At 45.8% G+C, this 19,598-nt stretch overlaps 1 protein-coding gene across 2 annotated transcripts in view; it reads left to right on the top strand.

The window, feature by feature from the left end:
- Positions 1 to 18,347, top strand: part of LOC140724099 (NACHT, LRR and PYD domains-containing protein 3-like) — a 26,211-nt gene extending 7,864 nt beyond the window's left edge. For both annotated transcript variants that reach the window (XM_073038584.1, XM_073038585.1), the window contains exons 4-11: positions 263 to 429; positions 2,872 to 3,043; positions 4,905 to 4,970; positions 11,185 to 12,952; positions 14,048 to 14,134; positions 17,183 to 17,353; positions 17,509 to 17,676; positions 17,830 to 18,347. In XM_073038584.1, coding sequence (XP_072894685.1) covers positions 263 to 429; positions 2,872 to 3,043; positions 4,905 to 4,970; positions 11,185 to 12,952; positions 14,048 to 14,134; positions 17,183 to 17,353; positions 17,509 to 17,676; positions 17,830 to 17,917 — 2,687 coding nt within the window. In that variant the 3' untranslated portion in view covers positions 17,918 to 18,347. The remainder of the gene's footprint in view (positions 1 to 262; positions 430 to 2,871; positions 3,044 to 4,904; positions 4,971 to 11,184; positions 12,953 to 14,047; positions 14,135 to 17,182; positions 17,354 to 17,508; positions 17,677 to 17,829) is intronic.
- Positions 18,348 to 19,598: the final 1,251 nt, after the last annotated feature.

Genomic DNA, 19,598 nt, shown 5'->3' with positions numbered 1-19,598 from the left:
GCTGGTGATTGAGAGAAATAGGGAAAGATTGGGAATCAAGTGTGGGAATTAAGGACCAATTAAGGACGACAGGGAAAAGTTGGGGAATGCCAGCCAGAACCATGACAAAGTCAGTGTTGAAAATTAGTACAAAATCCGAGTTTGGTGCTGAACACGGGTAAATATTGAGTTTCGAGACATGATTGGTTTGCTGAGAGGTGTGAGAGCCGTGGGGATGAGGAATATTGCAGTTCATGTCTACATTATCTTATTATATTCACAGAGCTAGAGTTTACAATTTCTGACCTCCTGGCACAGGGGGGTGAATATCAACTCTACCAACTGACAAAGTTCTACTGGCACAGACTCCAACACGCAATTGAAGAAAAAGTTGAAAGACTCGGTTGGATGTTGACAAAGGAGGGACATTTCAGTAGAGAAGAAAATGAGGTAAGCGTATTTTGTGTATTGTCCCCGACTGCTGGTACCGGAGGGAGTGATCAGTATTAATCTCCTGCACGTCCAGGAGTTCGAAATGGCAGTGCAGACTTTGTTCTCTAGTTGTCTCCAGCAGATCTGGTTTCAACTGTTAACGTGGGGAATACTGGGAGCTACAGGTTCAGCGTCACATATCCCTTCACACCTACTGCATTTATCAGTGTGATGTAAGTGCAGTGGTTGCATATCTGGACTGCTGAACATGCAGTCAGTCTAAATTTAATAGAACATAGAAAACATAGAAAACCTACAACACAATACAGGCCATTGGGCCCACAAAGTTGTGCCGAACATGCCCCTACCTTACAAATTACCGGGCTTACGTTTCGCCCTCTATTTTACTAAGCTCCATGTACCTATCTAACAGTCTCTTAAAAGACCCTATAGAATCCGCCTCCACCATCGTTGCTGGCAGCCCATTCCACGCACTCACCACTCACTGAGTAAAAAATCGACCCCGACATCTCATCTGTACCTTCTCCCCAGCACCTTGAAGTTTTGTTCTCTTGTTGCAACCTTTTCATCCCTGGGAAAAAGCCTCTGACAATCTACACGATCAATGCCTCTCATCATCTTGTAAACCTCTATCAGGCCATCTCTCATGCTCCTTCGCTCCAAGAAGAAACGGCCGATTTCACTCAACCTATTCTCATAGGGCATGCCCCCCAATCCAGGCAACATCCTTTTAAATCTCCTCTGCACACTTTCTATGGCTTCCACATCCTTCCTGTAGTTAGGCAACCAGTAGTGAGCACGGTACTGCAAGTAGGATCTGACCGGGGTCCTATATAGCTACAACATTACCCCTCAGCTCCTAAATACAAAACCACGATTGATGAAGGCCAATACACCTTACGCCTTCTTAACCACAGTGTAAACCTGTGCAGCTGCTTTGAACGTACTATGTACTCGGACCCCAAGATCCCTCAGAACCTCCACACTGCCAAGAGTCTTACCATTAATACTATATTCTGCCATCATATTTGACCTACCAAAATGAACCACGTCACACCTATCTGGTTTGAACTCCATCTGCCACTTCTCAGCCCAGTTTTGCATCGTACCAATGCCCCGCTGTAAAATCTGATAGCCCTCCACACTATCCACAACACTTCTAACCTTTGTGTCATCAGCAAACGTACTAACCCATCCCTCCACTTCCTCATCCAGGTCATTTATTAAACTCACGAAGAGTAAGGGTCCCAGAACAGATTCCTGAGGCAGTGCACTGGCGACCGACAGACAAGAGGCACTCCACATTGCTCTGTGTCCACAGAGCAATGTCCCCTTGGATCCCTCACTTTCTCCATAAGCCTGGCATGGGGTACCACATCAAATGCCTCGCTGAAATCCATATACACTACATCTGCTGCTCTTCCTTCATCAACGTATTTAGTCACATCCTCAAAAAATTCAATCAGGTTCGTAAGGCACGACCTGTCCTTGACAAAGCCATGCTCACAAGTGCTAATCATAATATATCTCTCCAAATGTACATAAATCTGTCTCTCAGGATCTTCTCCATCAACTTATCAACCACTGACGTAAAACTCACTCGTCTATAATTTCCTGGGCTGTCTCTAATCCTTTTCTTGAATAAAGGAACTACATCCGCAACCCGCCAATCCCTAGGAGCCTCTCCCGTCCCCACTTATTTTTCTCCCGTGGGCCCGGTGTGACTACCTATCTATAACTCCTTTTTCTCACCTCCTCGTCAGGGACCGAGTTATGGACCTGGAGATGCAGCTCGACACACCGGGTGCAGATATGGCCGTCCGGGAGTCTCGGAGACACCAGGACCTCCCACATTTGACATCAATCACAGAGAACAGGCCTCACACACATACTACTTCCTTTTCCGCAATTAGCACAAGTAGACCTACCTCGGCGCTTTACAGCCTAAGCCCGTTCTAGCCGAAGCCTTACCACTCTAATAACTCTCACTCCACTGCCCGCTGGATATGGCGGTCTTCTTTTTAATCTTTTCTTGCTCTACTTTGATGAGCTCTGGGAATGAACTTAATTCACTTAACAGCTTTGTGATTTTGTACTTACAAACTTTTCTCGCTCTACTGGCCGAAGTCAGGCGCCTGCACAGTCTTGCCTCTCTTTTACTCCGCGACGTAAAACTGCCACGCTCCGAATTGATGGACAAGTAAATTAATCACGTTGCATCCACTGCAGGGTATCGGTAAATCCTTATCCTTACACAATTTTATTTAGAATCTCCTTCAGTTACGTTCCTATGTTAATGACTGAACCCAAGGAAGATGAGGCAGTAGCCGGTGACTGCATCAGTTCAGAAGCTACTGCGACCATGAACAGATATTTTCCTTCACATTCTCCATGTCTGTCTCTCTGCTCCAGAGTTAATTCATTGTATTCCTTTTACAGAAGGTCACTGAACTGACAGAGAAGGGAAACCGGGCAGAGAGTTCCAGACTCTTCCTCAGTTTGGTGATGGGCAAAGGCTCCCGGGCCCGGAGGGCGATGTGGGAATCCTTTGTGACATGGAGGACTGAGTTACCGAAGTTGGACAGAATACTGAGGGAAATACAAGAGTTCGGTATGTTAAAAACACACACTGAACACAAAGGCACATTGAAATAAACAGTTTTAATTATTTTAGCAACACACACAAAATGCTGGTGGAACGCAGCAGGCCAGGCAACATCTGTAGGAAGAAGTACATTCGACGTTTCGGGTCGAGACCCTTCGCCAGGACTAACTGAAAGAAGAGATAACAAGAGATTTGAAAGTGGGAGTTGGAGGGGTAGATCCGAAATGTTAGGAAAGACAGGAGGGGGAAGGATGAAGCCAAGAGGTGAAAAGTTGGTTAGCAAAACGGATACACAACTGGAGAATGGACAGGATCATAGGACGGGAGGCCAAGGGAGAAAGAAAGGGGGAGGGGAGCACCAGAGGGAGATAGAGAAAAGGCAAGGAGTGATTGTGAGAGGGGCAGAGAGAGATAAAGGGGGAGGGGGTGTGGATAATAAATAAATAAATAAATAAATAATGGTGTAAGAAGGGGAGGAGGGGCTTTAACAGACGTTAGAGAAGTCAATGTTCATGCCATCAGGTTGGGGGCTACCCAGACAGAATGTAAGGTGTTGTTCCTCCAACCTGAGTATGGCTTCATATTGACAGTAGACGAGGCCATGGATAGACATATCAGAATGGGAATGGGACGTGGAATTAAAATGTGTGGCCACTGGGAGATCCTGCATTCTCTGGCGGACAGACCGTAGGAGTTCAGCGAAACGGTCTCCCAGTCTGTGTAGGGTCTCACCAATATAAAGAAAGCCACACCGAGAGAACCGGACGCAGTATATCACACCAGCCGACTCACAGGTGAAGTGTCGCCTCACCTGGAAGGATTCTCTGGGGCCCTGAATGGTGCTGAGAGAGGAAGTGTAAGGGCAGGTGTAGCACTTGTTCCGCTTACAAGAATAAGTTCCAGGTGTGAGATCGGTGGGAAGGGATGGGGGGGGGGGGGGATTGCGGTCGAATGGACAAATGGACAAAGGAGTCGCGTAGAGGGCGATCCCTGCTGAAAGCAGAAAGTGGTGGTGGGGGGGGGGGGGAGGGAAAGATGTGCTTTGTAGTGGGATCCCGTAGGATGTGGCGGGAGTTACGGAAAATTATATGTTGGATCCGGATGCTGGTGGGGTGGTACGTGAGGACAAGGGAAGCCCTATCCCGAGCGTGGTGGCGGGAGGATGGGGTGAGAACAGATGTGCGGGAAATGGGAGAGATGCGTTTGAGAGCAGAGTTGATGGTGGAGGAAGGGAAGCCCCTTTCTTTAAAAAAAAGGAAGACATCTCCATTGTCCTGGAATGAAAAGCCTCATCCTGAGAGCAGATGCGGCGGAGACGGAGGAATTGTGAGAAGGGGGTGGCTTTTTTGAAGAGATCGGGTGGGAAAAGGATTCGTCCATGTACCTGTGAGAGTCCAGAGATGGAGACATAAAGGCCAAGAAAGGGGAGGGAGGTGTCGGAAATGGACCAGGTAATTTGACGGCCGAGTGAAAGTTGGAGGCAAAATTAATGAAGTCAAAGAACTCGGCATGCGTGCAGGAGGCAGAGCCAATGCAGTCGTCGATGTAGTGAAGGAAAAGTGGGGGATGCATACCAGTATAGGCTTGGAACATGGACTTTTCCACAAAGCGAACAAACAGGCCGGCATAGCTGGGACCCATGCAGGTGCCCATGGCTGCACCTATGGTTTGGAAAAAGTGGGAGGAGGCAAAGGAGAAATTATTAAGAGTAAGGATTAATTCCGCTAGACGGAGGAGAGTGGTGTTAGAAGGTAACTGGTTAGGTCTGGAATCCAAAAAGAAGCGGAGAGCTTTGAGACATTTTATATTAGACCTTTATTATTTTAGCTCTGTTTTCATGGATGTTTTTTTTTTCCAATTTAAACAGGTCCTGATCGACAGGAGTACATGAACATTGCCCCGGGGTTATCAGAGTTACCCACTGAACTGATAGGTGAGTGATGAAATGCACAGTTCATACCACAACTCAAATAGCAGACTGTGACACGGCAGAATCGCTGTATCAAAATTCACCATTAATCATTCTCTGATCTCTCGAATTCAAGTAACAATTCAGAGAATCTCTCGTTGCAACCTGACTATTGTAAAATGTATTTTTCTATTAATCCATTTGGTCCTGCAGACGGCTTCATTCTAGGTCCAAATGCTCTGGGAATGCCCAAACACCCCTGGTAGGCTCCTGATACACTGTATCATCCAGTCCAGGCGACTTTTCTATTTTCAGACCTTTCAGATACCGAAGTACCTTCTCCTTTGCGATAGCACTGAAGACTGAATTCTCTCCGGTCATATTCTTTATATTTTGTAAATTTCTAGTGACTCTCTGCGTGAAAAAATCTTTCCCCTGACATCTCCTCTGTATCTACCTCCAAGCACCTTAAAATTATGCCCTTTCGTGCTGGCCTTTTCATCCTTGGGGAAAAAAAAGCCTCTGACTATCCACACAATCATTAACTTGTACACCTCTATCAAGTCACTTCTCATCCTCCGTCGCTCCAAGGGGAAAAGGACGAGTTCACTCAACCTATTCTCATAAGGCATGCTCCCTAATCTAGGAAACATCCTTATAAATCTCTTCTGCACCATTTCTATGGTTTCCACGTCCTTCTCTTAGTGAGGTGAAGAGAACTGAGTACAGTACTCCAAGATGGGTCTGACCAGGGTCCTATATAGCTACAACATTACCTCCCAGACATTAAACCCAAACCCACAATTGACGAGGGCCAATGATGAGGACCACAGTGTGAACCTGCGTAACACCTTTGGGTGTCCTATGACTCGGACCCCAAGACCCTCTAATCCTCCACACTCCCAAGAACCTTACCATTAACCCTATATCCTGCCATCATATTTGACCTACCAAAATGAGCACTCTTACACCTATCTGGATTGAACTCCATCTGCCACTTCTCAGCCCAGTTATGCATCGATCAATGTCGCGTTGTAAACTCTAACAGCACTCCACACTATCCACAACACCCACAACCTTTGTGTCATCAGCAAATTTACTAACCCAACCCTCCACTTACTCATCGAAGTCATTTATAAACATCACGAAGAGTAGGGCTCCCAGAACAGATCCCTGAGGCACACCAATGGTCACCGGCCTCCATGCAGAATATGATCCGCCTTCTACCACTCTTTTTCTTCTGTGGGCAAGCCAGTTCTGGATCCACAAAGCATTGTCCCCTTGGATCCCGTGTCTCCTTACTTTCCTGATAAGCCTTGGATGGGATACCTTCTGAAATACCTTGCGAAAATCCATATACACTGCATCTACGGCTCTACCTTCATTAATGTGCTTAGTCACATCCTCAAAATACTCATTCAGACTCGTAACGCACGACCTGCCTTTGAAAGAGCCATGCTGACTATTCCTAATCATATTAAGCGTCTCCAAATGTTCATAAATCCTTCCTCTCAGGATCTTCTCCATCAACTTACCAACCACTGAAGTAAGACGCACTGGCCTATGATTTCCAGAGCTATCTCTGTTCCCTTTTTTGAATAAGGGAACAGCATCCACAACCCTCCCGTCCTTCCGAAACTCGCACGTCCTCATTGATGATGCAAGGATCCTTACCTGAGGCTCAGCAATCTCCTCGCTCGCTTCCCAAAGTAGACTGGGGTACATCCCGTCCGGTCCCGATTGACTTATCCAACTTGATGCTTTCCAAAAGCTCCAGTGCATCCCCTTTCTGAATACAGTGAAACCCCGTTATAAATGATCGTTTGGGTCCATAAAATGTCATCGGGGTCGCGTTAAATCAGCGTTGTTCTTAATGTAGAAATTAAAACAAAATAAATTTAGTAAAGGTTTTTAATGCACAAAACAGCAAATAAAAATATTGAAGAATATTAGTAATAATCATTTACAGTTTATTTCTTTAATAAGTGATCAAGTGTTCCTTGCTTGCACGTAGCATGTCGCTGGCTGCGAATTTCTCCTGACACTAACTCTTGTGAAATCCTGTGACGGCGTTTAAACCGGTCTAGTCATCTATTGCTAGCTTTGAATTCTGAAGTTTCTCTGTTGATCTGCTTGTCAAACTTCTCGGCTTGAGCTTTGAGAATAGGACCGGAATTTAGAAGGCCTTCTGAGCGGGCCTGAACGAACCACTCGTACAAGGAGTCATCGAGGCTGAAATCTTTGGTTGTCTTCGGGCGTTTGGCTTTTATTCTTGTTTCTTCTTCAACTTTGCAAAGCGACGCGCGTAACTTTTCTTTGTGAAATTTCCAACCGCGAAGTGTTGATTCCGGTAACCCGAGGTGAAACTTGAGTTTGACTTTTAGTCTTAATTGCGTCAAGTGCGTGAAGCGTATCTTTCACAGAAAATGATCTTCTTGTTCTAGCAGTTTGCTCCATTTTGAGCAAAAAAAGGTCCAATGACTCACACAAAATGCTGTTGGAAAGCAACAGGCTAGGCAGCATCTGGTCGGGACTCTTCGTCAGGACTAACCGAGAAAAGAGACAGCAAGAGATTTGAAAGTGGGAGGGGTAGGGAGACACCCGAAATGATAGGAGAAGACAGGATGTGGAGGGATGAAGCCAAGAGCTTGGAAGTTGATTGGCAAAAGGGATACAAGGCTGGACAAGAGGGAGTATGGATTGACATGGATGGAAATAGAGTCAGATCCGTTGTATCCGAATTCGCGTTGTCGAGGTACTTAAAATGGTGGTTTCACTGTATTTATATTCTCAAGCTTTTCAGTGCCCTGGAAGTTATCCCTACAATCGTCAAGATCCTCTTCCGTAGTGAATACTGAAGCACAGTATTCATTAAATACCTCCGCTATTTCCTCCGGTTCCATACGTACTTTTCCATTGTCACACTTGATTGGTCCTATTCTCTCACATCTTATCCTCTTGCTTTCACATATTTGTTGAATGCCTTGGGATTTTCCTTAATCCTTTCCGCCAGGACATTCTCATGGCCCATTCTGGCTCTCCTAATTTCATTCTTAAGCTCTTTCCTGCAAGCCTTATCATCTTCTAGATTCACATCATTACCTGTTTTTTTAACCTTTCGTGAGCTCTTCCTTTCTTCTTGAATAGCTTTACAACAGCTTTTGTACACCACGGATCTTGTACCCTATCATCATTTTCATTTCTCATTGGAACGTACTGTATCTACTCAGAAACCCCACGCAAATATCCACTGAACATTTGCCCCACTTCTTCCGTACGTTTCCCTGAGAACATCCCTTTCCAATTTATGTTTCCAAGTTCCTGCCTGAAAGCCCCGTATTTCCTCTTACCCTGATTAAACGTTTCCCTAACTTGTCCATTCCTATCCCTCTCCAATGCTATGGTGAAGAAGATAGATTTGTGATCACTGAGAGACCTGTCACCTGACTAGGTTCATTTCCCAATAAAGTACAGCCTCTTCTCCTGTAGGCTTAGCTGCATATCGTGTCAAGTAACCTTCCTGAACACACCTAACAAACTCTACCCCATCTAAACCTCTCACTCTCGGGAGATGGCAATCAGTATTTGGGAAATGAAAACCTCCTACCACAACAACCCTGTTGTACTATTGGGTGATCTCCAAATGCACCCAGTAGAATTATTGACCCCTTCCTATCCTTAACTTCCACCCACAGAGACTCCGTAGACAACCCCTCCATGTCATCTTCCTTTTCTGCAGCCGTGACACTATCTCTGATCAACAGCGCCACGCCCCCACCTCTTTTGCCTCCCTCCCTATCCTTATTGAAACATATAAAATCTGGCACTTGAAGTAGCCATTCAATTCTCTGTAATGGCCACCACATAGCTCCAAGTGCTGATCTATGCTGTAAGTTTGTCCGCTTTATTCATGATACTCCTCGCATTAAAATAGACACATCTTAAACCATCGGACTGAGCGCGTCCATTCTCTATCATCTGCCTGTCCTCCCTTTCACAGTGTCTCCAAGCTTTCTCTGTTTGTGAACCAACCTCCCTTTCCTCTGTATATTCTGTTCGGTTCCCACCAACCCCACCACCCCGCAACATTCACAAAAATATTGCTTAAACTACAGCTGAAGAAAGAACCCACACTTTACATTAAATACAAACCGGCTCCACTTTTAGAGTTAGAGTCCTACAAATTCAACTGTGACTAATCCACTGTTACAGATAGGACAATACATAACAACTCTATGGCTATAATATTACAGAATAAACAAGCAAAAACAACGTCTTAAAAAAGATATAGCCATTCTAAACACACATAATTCATAGATATCAATTATTGGAAAACATCAGAAATATGCTGAATTAAAGGAGAATTGAAAGACTGTGGAACACGACCAAGATGTTCATTGTCCCGATAGTAATATCGACAACTTGTCCCATCACCAAAGCAATGCGCATTAGTATTTAACAATTAGTTCCACACATGTATATCTTCCGAAAGCCACAATAGTATACACCACGAAGCCCGCACCTCAGGATTTAACAGTTTGAACTGCGAAAAATAGAAATAATAAGTTATTTATAAAGCACCTCATTTTGACGATGTAGTTCAATCTGCATTTCAATGTTATACAGTGCAGTGCAAATTAGACAATAAAAGACAAAATAATGGCAGTGTTAAGAAAGGTTCAATGAAAAAAAGAGTTTAGCGCTGGTGTTCAAAAGAGACAACCGGAGTCTGCAGCCACTTACACAGTACTTGCGAAAGTCTCAGTCTCCACAGTTATGTACATGGGTCTAAGACCTTTGCACCGTACTGTAGTTCTAAGTGCTGTACTCTATAGTTTAGGACCTAGTTAAAAAAAAACCCTAACCTGACAATGATCCTTTTGCCTTGTACCTTGTAGTCTGCTAGCACTGCATTCTCTCTGCAACTACAACACTCTTTCCCTGTAATATTCTCTCCTCTTTTACCTTGTCCGACCTCATTGTTCCAATGTGATGAACTTATCTATTTGGATCGCATGCAGGAAAGTTTTCCATTGTACCTCGGTACATGTAAAAATAATCGACGAATTTACCGATTTATCATTGTCAATAGTTGGGGTTGGGAGTGGGGATACGTTGGTGGAAGCATTCCATCCGACAGCAGAAGGACAAACGCGAGTTATTGGTACCTTAACAGCAGTCGCTTCGGGCAGATGCGGTTCGTCAGCCATGATTGGCCGCTCATCCAGAAGAAGGTAAACTCTGATCTCCGCTGCCTTGCAACTTTACCCTCACGGGGAAGACTTTGGGAATAAACCCAATGGGAAAATCCGGAGCTGGAGCCCCTAAGGCAGCCTTAGGTTGTGTTCAACGCAGACTGGCAACGCCTGCGGTGCTTTTGGTGTCAAATTGTATCGGTCTCTGCTGTTCCTTTGGGTTCATCAGATGCATGGAGAGAGAGAACTTGCTACAGAGGCAACAGTTTGCTCTCCATATCGTGGTGTCCTGGCTTGCGTATGTAGTCAGCGGACGCAATATCCATGGTCAAATCTGACAGACAGAAGACTCATAATACAGCGCCCCACACCCGCTCTGCCAGACTGATGAGTAACAGCTCCCTAGACTTTACCGCCTTCACCCAGAAACACGACGTTCATCACTGAGACGCTTGTGATCTTTCCTAGTGACAGAGATACTGTCTTTCCACCGCTCCTCAATCTCTGAAACTGAAAACAGCCCATTTTCGTTCTTGTCATTCCGATAGGTTATAGATACAAAACTTCACTGTGATTCTCTCCATGGATGCTGCCCGAATTTATGCATATTCCGCTCCTGTTTTCATACAAGAACAGTGGACCTGTGACTTCCCAGTGTGCAGATTTGCCAGAATGCAGAGTGCCCTGCTATTCATATTTCCACACCAGAAGAACATTACCAGCTTCTGTTAATGATGCAAACAGTCCTGTAAATATAGTGCAATGTTCTAACGGGAGTACAGTCAGGATTGCAATAGGATGCCAGTGGAATGTTCACCTTCACAAGTAATTGGTAACAGAACATGAGGACTGGACATGTTCTTGGATATTCATCGCTGTAAATTCAGGTGTCTCTGAACAAAATTTTACTTTCTGTTCTAATATCCAAGGAGCCTTTAATTAATTCATGTAATTTCAAACAATGAATGCTAAAATGCAGTTATAATATTCTTTGTCATATGAGCCATTTAACATTTTGACAATGTTTTCTTTTCCCGCGAAAGATGTTCAACAGAAACACAAGGAGACTCTACGGGCACAAACTGAACAATTGAGAGTGAACACGATCCTGATGAGGGAGAAGGTGAAGGTTTTCCAGCTGGTTGATCGATACGCTGAGCTCACAGTCATTTCTACTGTTCGAGATCGGAGACTGGTGGAACATGAGCTGCTGGCAAGAGGCAGAGACCACGAGCAGTGGAGAGAGAAACATCTCCGCACAGAGCTGGAAAAAATCCGGACTGATCATTTATTTCAGAGCAGTTACTCACATAGCTTATGGGACAGAATTAAAAGATTCATCACACGGTCAACTTCGGGCTGTTCGGCAGCAGTGGCCGGAGTCCCGGGGATCGGGAAAACAACGATGGTTCAAAAGATTATATATGACTGGGCCACGGGGAAAATATACCAGCAATTCCAGTTTGTCTTCAGTTTCAAATTCCGGGATTTAAACTCCATTAACTGTAGAATAAACCTAAGGGAACTGATTCTAGATCAGTATCCTTACTTTGGTAATTTCCTGAGAGAGGTCTGGAAGAACCCAGAGGGATTGCTCTTTATATTCGATGGTTTAGATGAATTCAAGCACAGAATCGATTTTGCTGACAGTCGGAGAGATACAGAGCCCAGGCACCAGTGCCCAGATCCCGAGTGGTGGTGTGAAGTGTCTGACATTGTGTACAGTTTAATCCAGGGCAAGCTGCTCCCAGGGTGTTCAGTGCTGGTGACCACACGTCCCACTGCGTTACATTTATTAGAAAAGGCAGACATCAGTGTCTGTGCTGAAATCCTGGGATTTGTTGGTGAGGAACGGAAGGAATATTTCATTCGACATTTTGAAGATGAGACGCTGGCAGCTGCTGTTTTCAAACACGTGCAGGAGAACGAGATCCTGTACACCATGAGCTACAACCCCTCTTACTGCTGGATCCTCGCTCTGGCACTGGGTCCCTTCTTCACACAAAGAGTCAAGGACCCGCAGCGAGTTCCCAAGACCATCACCCAACTGTACTCCTACTATATTTACAACATCCTGAAAAACCACGGCCGTGAGATTGAGAACCCTCGTGATGTGTTACTCAGGGTTGGTCAGATGGCCTTCAGAGGAGTGTCCCAGAAGAAGATTGTGTTTACAGATGGTGATTTAATCAACTACAATCTGCAGCCTTCCCAGTTCCTGTCCGGGTTCCTGATGGAGCTTTTGGAGAGAGAGGATTCTGCCCAGTGTGTGGTGTACACATTCCCACACCTCACCATCCAAGAGTTTGTAGCTGCAGTCGCAGAATTCCTGAATCCACATCCCAGGGATATCCTGAAATTCCTCACTGAAGCCCACAATACAACAGATGGGCGATTGGAGGTATTTCTCCGTTTTGTTGCTGGTCTCTCCAACCCAATGACAGCTCGGGGCCTGGAGGAGTTTCTGGGTCCATTTCCTCATCAAACAACCTGCCGGGTGATTGACTGGGTGAAGGAGGAGGTTAAACGGCAGATTGGAAACATGAGGAGTGAATCTGGTAATAGGAACCTCCTGAACACATTGCACTACCTGTTTGAGTCTCAGAATCGTAGACTGGCCCAGGCCGCACTGGGATCTGTGGAAACACTTTCATTCCGCGGAATGACACTGACCCCGATTGACTGTGCGGTCCTGTCTCATGTCATCAGACTCTGTGAAACAATAAAACAGCTCAAACTGGAGTACTGCCTGATTCAGTGTGAAGGAATCCAGCGGCTGGGACCCGGGCTGCACAAGTGCCAGGATTTGAGGTAATTTGTTTTTAACTCTCACTCTGAGCAGCGGAACTGTTCTGCTGTTTTGTTTCAATGTAAAGGAATTTGTGTAAAACTCTAGTAACTCAGATTGTGAAGAATTCTGAAAAATGTCCAGGGGTGTGGTCGGTATTCCTCAAGGACGAGACGGTACGGTGATTCCTTGTGAAGGGATGTTGGAGACTTCATTAGATCGGTGAACAACGTCCAGTGGTTTAATGGTAGTAGATCACAGGAACGGCCGTGTTTCTCTCTGCCTGTGACAAGTCCATTCATAATGTTCCTTCTCACTGTTACTGACACCCAGAACGACAGCCTGCAGCAGGCGGGTCAAAGCTTCACACCCCCTTCCCGTTGAGGGACAAGAGACCTTCAGCAGACTGTCCGAGTCAGAGGGAGAGCCCTTCTTCTGTGGGATTTCCCCTCCCTGCCCTTCGCTGTGTGTTGCTATTTCCCTCAGTCCACCTGTGTGGCTGTGCTCACAACCAGACACCCAGACCTCATGGGCGCATTTCTTTTCTCCGGATTGTGGGGCTTCAATTAGACCCACCCGTCCGTGTGATTTCTGCCTGCTTGTGTTGTGGATTCATGTTTTCCACATAATGGATCTCTCTACTTCATCCACCTTCCTCCTGATTGGATCTCTTCACCTTATTCTCCTTCCTCCTGTAGAATCACTTTCTATCTCACTTCCTCCTGTAGGATCTCTCTTCCCCATCCCCCTCCCATCTTTGAGGACCTCTTCCGCAATTTCCCATGGACATTTTCCAAAACACATCTCCTCCTTACTATGAAACTTTCTCCCACCCTTCAGCTATTGCCCTTTCGACCCTCTCAAGTCACTAGCACTTTTCTAAGCATCGTGGGATGAGGCAAAATTTTGGGACATTACAGTGTAACACCGATGTACTGAATCATTGACGTTCAGTGAACACCCTGGAGCTGGTCAGTGAGGGACATTGACAGTGATGGGAACTCCGATTTGTGATTTAATGAAGGGTTTAATGTTTCCTGTAATATCCGAGTGAGAGAAATTTCCTCAGACCCATAGTTCGAATCGCTTTGTTCATCCAATTATCTGTTTGCGTTTAGACTTGGAGATAATAAACTGGGAGATTCAGGAGTGAAACTGGTGTCAGCAGCTCTGACGAACCCGGAGTGTAAAATACAGAAACTGTGGTAAGTACCATACTGTGGGAGATTGTGTTTACAGTCACTGGGTGTCTGACACTAAACATTAATGTGATCAGTAAATGTATTATTGATAAACACTGGGAATTTGAATCTCCTCTCTCTGCATCCTTCACCCTCACTCTCTCACATCTATATAGCCCGATGGGAGTTCGGGGAGCTGGGTTAAGCACAATAGGCAGCGATTCAAACAGAGAGAGGAGAAATGGGCTAGAAATTCTATATCTGAATGCACGAAGTGTCAAAAATAAAGCAGATGAACTTGAAGCCCAGGTGCGAATGGGTAACTATGATGTTGTTGGGATAACGGAGACACGGCTGCAGGGAGATCAGACCTGGGAAATGAATGTACAAGGGTATACGTGCTATCGTAGGGACAGAAATGTGGGCAGAGGGGTGGGGTGGCCCTGTTGGTGAGGAATGAGATTCAGTCCTTTGCACGGGGGTACATAGGGTCAGGAGAAGTAGAGTTTGTGTGGATAGAACTGAGGAACAGTAAGGGCAAAAGGACCCAAATGGGTGTTGTCTACAGGCCACCAATCAGTAGCATGGATATTGGGTGCAAGTTGAATAGGGAGTTAACATTGGCATGTGGCAAAGGTAATGTCGCAGTAGTTATGGGGGATTTCAACATGCAGGTGAACTGGGAGAATCAGGTTGGGGCTGGACCACAGGATAGGGAGTTTGTAGAGTGCCTACGGGATGCATTCTTGGAACAGCTTGTACGAGAGCCGACCAGGGACAGGACTATTCTGGATTTAGTGTTATGTAATGAACAGGATTTGATAAGCGATCTTGCAGTAAAGGAGCCATTAGGAGGTAGTGATCATAACATGATAAGCTTTTATCTGCAATTTGAGAAGGATAAGGGCAAGTCGGAGGTGTCAGTGTTGCAGTTGAACAGGGGAAACTATGGAGCCATGAGGGAGGAGCTGGCCAAAGTTGACTGGACGGATAGTCTAACAGAAAAGACAGTGGAACAGCAATGGCAGGTATTCTTGGGAATAATGCACAAGGTGCAAAATCAGTTCTTGGGAATAATGCACAAGGTGCAAAAAGGAAGTATGACAGAACTAAGGTGAGTGGGAGGACAGATGATTGGGAAGCTTTTAAGGAACAACAGAACTTAACTAAAAAGACAATACGGGGAGAAAAAATAAGGTACGAACGCAGGTTAGCCAGGAATATAAAGGAAGTTAGCAAAAACTTTTTTAGGTATGTGAAGAGAAAGAAGATAGTTAAGAACAATGTTGAGCCCTTGAAGAATGAATTGGGTGAATTTGTTATGGGAAACAGAGAAATGGCAGAAGAATTTAATGAGTACTTTAGATCTGTTTTCACTAAGGAAGACACAAGCAATCTCACAGATGTATGGATGGACCAAGGACATAGGGTAACAGAGGAAATGAAACAGATTGACGTTAGGAAGGAAACGGTGATGAGAAGACTGATGGGACTGAAGGCTGACAAATCCCCAGGTCCAGCTGGTCTGCACCCTAGGGTACAAAAGGAGGAGGCCCTGGAAATTGCGGATGCATTGGTAATCATTTTCCAATGTTCCTTAGATTCAGGATCAGTTCCTGAGGATTGGAGAATGGCTACTGTTATCCCACATTTTAAGAAAGGAGGGAGGGAGAAAACAGAGAACTATCGACCTGTCTGCCTGACATCGGTGGTGGGAAAGATGCTAGAGTCCATTATTAAGGATGAAATAGTGGCATATCTAGATAGCAGTGATAGGATTGGGCCGAGCCAGCATGGATTTACCAAGGCTAAATCATGCTTGACTAATCTGTTGGAGTTTTTCGAGGATGTAACCAGGAAGTTAGACGGGGGAGATCCAGTGGATGTAGTGTACCTCGATTTTCAGAAGGCATTTGATAAGGTCCCACATAGGAGATTGGTGGGTAAAATCAAAGCTCAGGGCATCGGGGGGAAGACACTGACATGGATAGAAAACTGGTTGGCAGATAGAAAGCAAAGGGTAGCGGTGAATGGGTGTTTCTCGGAATGGCAGGTGATGACTAGTGGGGTGCCACAGGGCTCGGTATTGGGACCACAGCTGTTTACCATTTACGTTAACGATTTGGATGAAGGCATTGAAAATAACATCAGCAAATTTGCTGATGATACTAAGCTGGGTGGCAGTGTGACATGTGATGAGGATGTTAGGAGAATTCAGAATACTTGGCAGATGATGATACTTGGCACATGTGAATAAGTGTGAGGTTATCCACTTTGGGAGTAAGAACAGGAAGGCAGATTACTATCTGAACGGTGTAGAGTTAGGTAAGGGAGAAATACAAAGAGATCTAGGAGCCCTTGTTCATCAGTCACTGAAGGTGAATGAGCAAGTGCAGCAGGCAGTGAAGAACGCTAATGGAATGTAGGCCTTTATTACAAAGGGAATTGAGTACAAGAGCAAGGAAATCCTCTTGCATTTGTACAGAGCCCTGGTGAGACCACACCTGGAGTATTGTGTACAGTTTTGGTCTCCAGGGTTAAGGAAGGACATCCTGGCTGTAGAGGAAGTGCACGAGATTCACGAGATTAATTCCTGGGATGTCTGGACTGTCTTAAGCAGAGAGGTTAGAGAGACTGGGCTTCTACACGCTGGAATTAAGGAGATTGAGATGGGATCTGATTGAAACATATAAGATTATTAAGGGATTGGACTAGATAGAGGCAGGAAATATGTTCCAGATGCTGGGAGAGTCCAGTACCAGAGGGCATGGTTTGAGAATAAGGGGTAGGTCATTTAGGACAGAGTTAAGGAAAAACTTCTTCTCCCAGAGAGTTGTGGGGGTCTGGAATGCACTGCCTTGGAAGGCAGTGGAGGCCAATTATCTGGATGCTTTATCAAGAAGGAGCTAGATAGGTATCTTATGGATAGGGGAATGAAGGGATATGGGGACAAGGCAGGAACCGGGTATTGATAGTAGTTGATCAGCCATGATCTCAAAAGGGGGTGGAGGCTCGAAGAGCCGAATGGTCTACTACTGCAACTATTGTCTATTGTCTATTGTCTATCTCCAGGCTGGACTATGTCGGTCTTACAGATTCTGGTGCCAAAGATCTCGCCTCCGCTCTCAGTACAAACCCATCACTGGCGGAGCTGAACCTGAGTGGTAATGAACTGGGAGATTCAGGAGTGAAACTGGTCTCTGCGGCTCTGAGGAACCCAGAGTGTGAAATGCAGGAACTGTGGTAAGTACCAGATTTTGGGAGATTGTGTTCACAGTCACTGGGTGTCTGACACTAAACATTAACGTGATCAGTAATTGTGTGACTCTTAAACAGTGGGGATTTGTACCGTCTCCTGTCTCACTGCGTCCTTTAAGCTCACTCTCTCTCATTTCCAGTCTGAACAGTGTCGGTCTCACAGATTCTGGTACCGAGGATCTCGCTTCCGATCTCAGTACAAACCCATCACTGACGGTGCTGAGCCTGGCATCAAACTCGCTCACAGACCGATCTATCCCTGCTCTCCGGCGCCTCATACTGACCCTCTCGTGTCTGGAGTGGATCCGGTGAGTGTTTGTGTTAATGTTCAATGTGATTAAAATATCAGCGGATCTGCGGGTTTTCTGGTGATATTTATCTGCAGGTGTTCTTGAAACATTAACCCCAGCCCCCTGTTACCACACTATTGTGTAATCCATTTATTCCTCCATCTGTTTCAGCCTGGCTGGGAATCAATTCAGTGAGACCGGGAAGAAGGAATTGCGATCTCTGAACGAACCCAGACCCGGACTGAAAGTGGATCTGTGAATATCGTCATGTTTGAACATCCCAGCCCTCTGTGTCGTCAGCGATGGATCCGCAGTGACGTATTTCCGTCTCACGTCCAGCGTCGCTGCTTCCGGCGTAGTCCGGGTTGAGAGCTCCGCCAACTGTGACCCCGAGAATTACACAGACAGGAAGACCCCGTGGGTGGGGCTGTTCCCGGGATGGGATTATCCCAGGAGAGAATTTTTTTTTCAGTTTGGGATGAGGACGATGCATTCGGCAGTCCGGCCGATATAATGATGTTAAATTAACAGACTCCTCGGCAGTGACCCGGGATCTGCAGCGATCTCGGACACGGCCCTTAAGTGTGATATTATATTCATTGGTGGAAATGGGACTGTTTCTTCAACCTGTCACTCGTTGTCGCCGATTGTGTGTAACTGTGAGTGAATCGCGAACAGTGTATTTATTCCTGCACGTCAGCAGCTCACACATTGTTTAATTTACTATTGTCATGATTAAATCAGTAAACCGCTGCAATTTCCTGTCTTGGTGTCTGACTTGAGGAGAAACAGTGACCTGGGGTTACTGCACCCGGTGGACTGCAATAATGGGTCTGAGCTGCTCACTCTGGTACAGCGGTGTCTCAGCTTCCAGGCTGAGGGATGTCAGTCGAATAGTACCTTGTCCCCAGGTCCTCTTCACTCTCCCATCCTCATCCAGGCTGACCACCACTTCCTCGCACCCCAAATACGCGCAATATCCTGATCCCGACCTAAATCCCCGAAGGATCACTAGGTACCCGAGTCACCCCAACCACAAACTGTTTCAGCTGCTACCATCCCGGAAGTGGTACCGCAGCATAAAAACCAGGACTAACAGGGTCCGGACAACTTCTTCTACCAGGCTATCAGACTAATTTATTCGCGCTGATACAATTGTACTTCTGTGTTATTTTGTCTGTCCTGTTGTACATACCATTTACTACAAATGACTATAAATTGCGCATTGCGTATTTAGACGGAGGGTTAACGTGAGGATATTTACTCCTCGTGTGTGTGAGATATGTAAGTAAAAAGTCAGAGAAACACAGAACATAGAAACTCTACATCACAGTACAGACTCTTCGGCCCACAAAGCTGTGCCGAACATGTCCTTACCTGAGAAATTACCTAGGGTTACCCATTCCCCTCTATTTTTCTGATCTCCATGTACCCACCCAGGAGTCTCCTAAAAGACTCTATCATATCCGCCTCTACTACTGTCGCCGGCAGCCTATTCCACGCACTTGCCACTCTCTGCGTGAAAAATAACTACCCCTGACATCTTCTCTACACCTACTTCCAAAAGCCTCTGCCTGCTTATGGATCCTCCGTCACGACCACTCGTGAAATCAATAAAGAAGTCCGCTCATTGTACTGGTCCTTTTTCTCAATACACCCGTCAAATGCAGAGGGGTGCAATGATGTCTGGAAAGATTTGCCTAAGGTCAGTCCAGAGGACATCGTGCGGCAGGACGCTCCACTGACTCGGGAGGAGCTGTCTCCTGCCCTTCGGCAACTCCGGAGGGGTAAATCCCCTGGCTTAGATGGACTGAGTGTGGAGTTTTATCAGGCTTTCCGGGATGTCCTAGGGTTTGATTACAGCCTTGTCCTAGGGGAGAGCCTAGCCACCGGGGAAATGCCCCTCTCATTTCGGAGAACTGTCGTGGTCCAAGAAGGGA

The sequence above is a fragment of the Hemitrygon akajei genome, unplaced genomic scaffold, assembly GCF_048418815.1.
Source record: "Hemitrygon akajei unplaced genomic scaffold, sHemAka1.3 Scf000161, whole genome shotgun sequence".
In the NCBI taxonomy this organism is placed as follows: Eukaryota; Metazoa; Chordata; class Chondrichthyes; order Myliobatiformes; family Dasyatidae; genus Hemitrygon; species Hemitrygon akajei.
The sequence above is the reverse complement of the archived record's forward strand: the minus strand, read 5'-3'. Positions and strand labels throughout refer to the sequence as shown.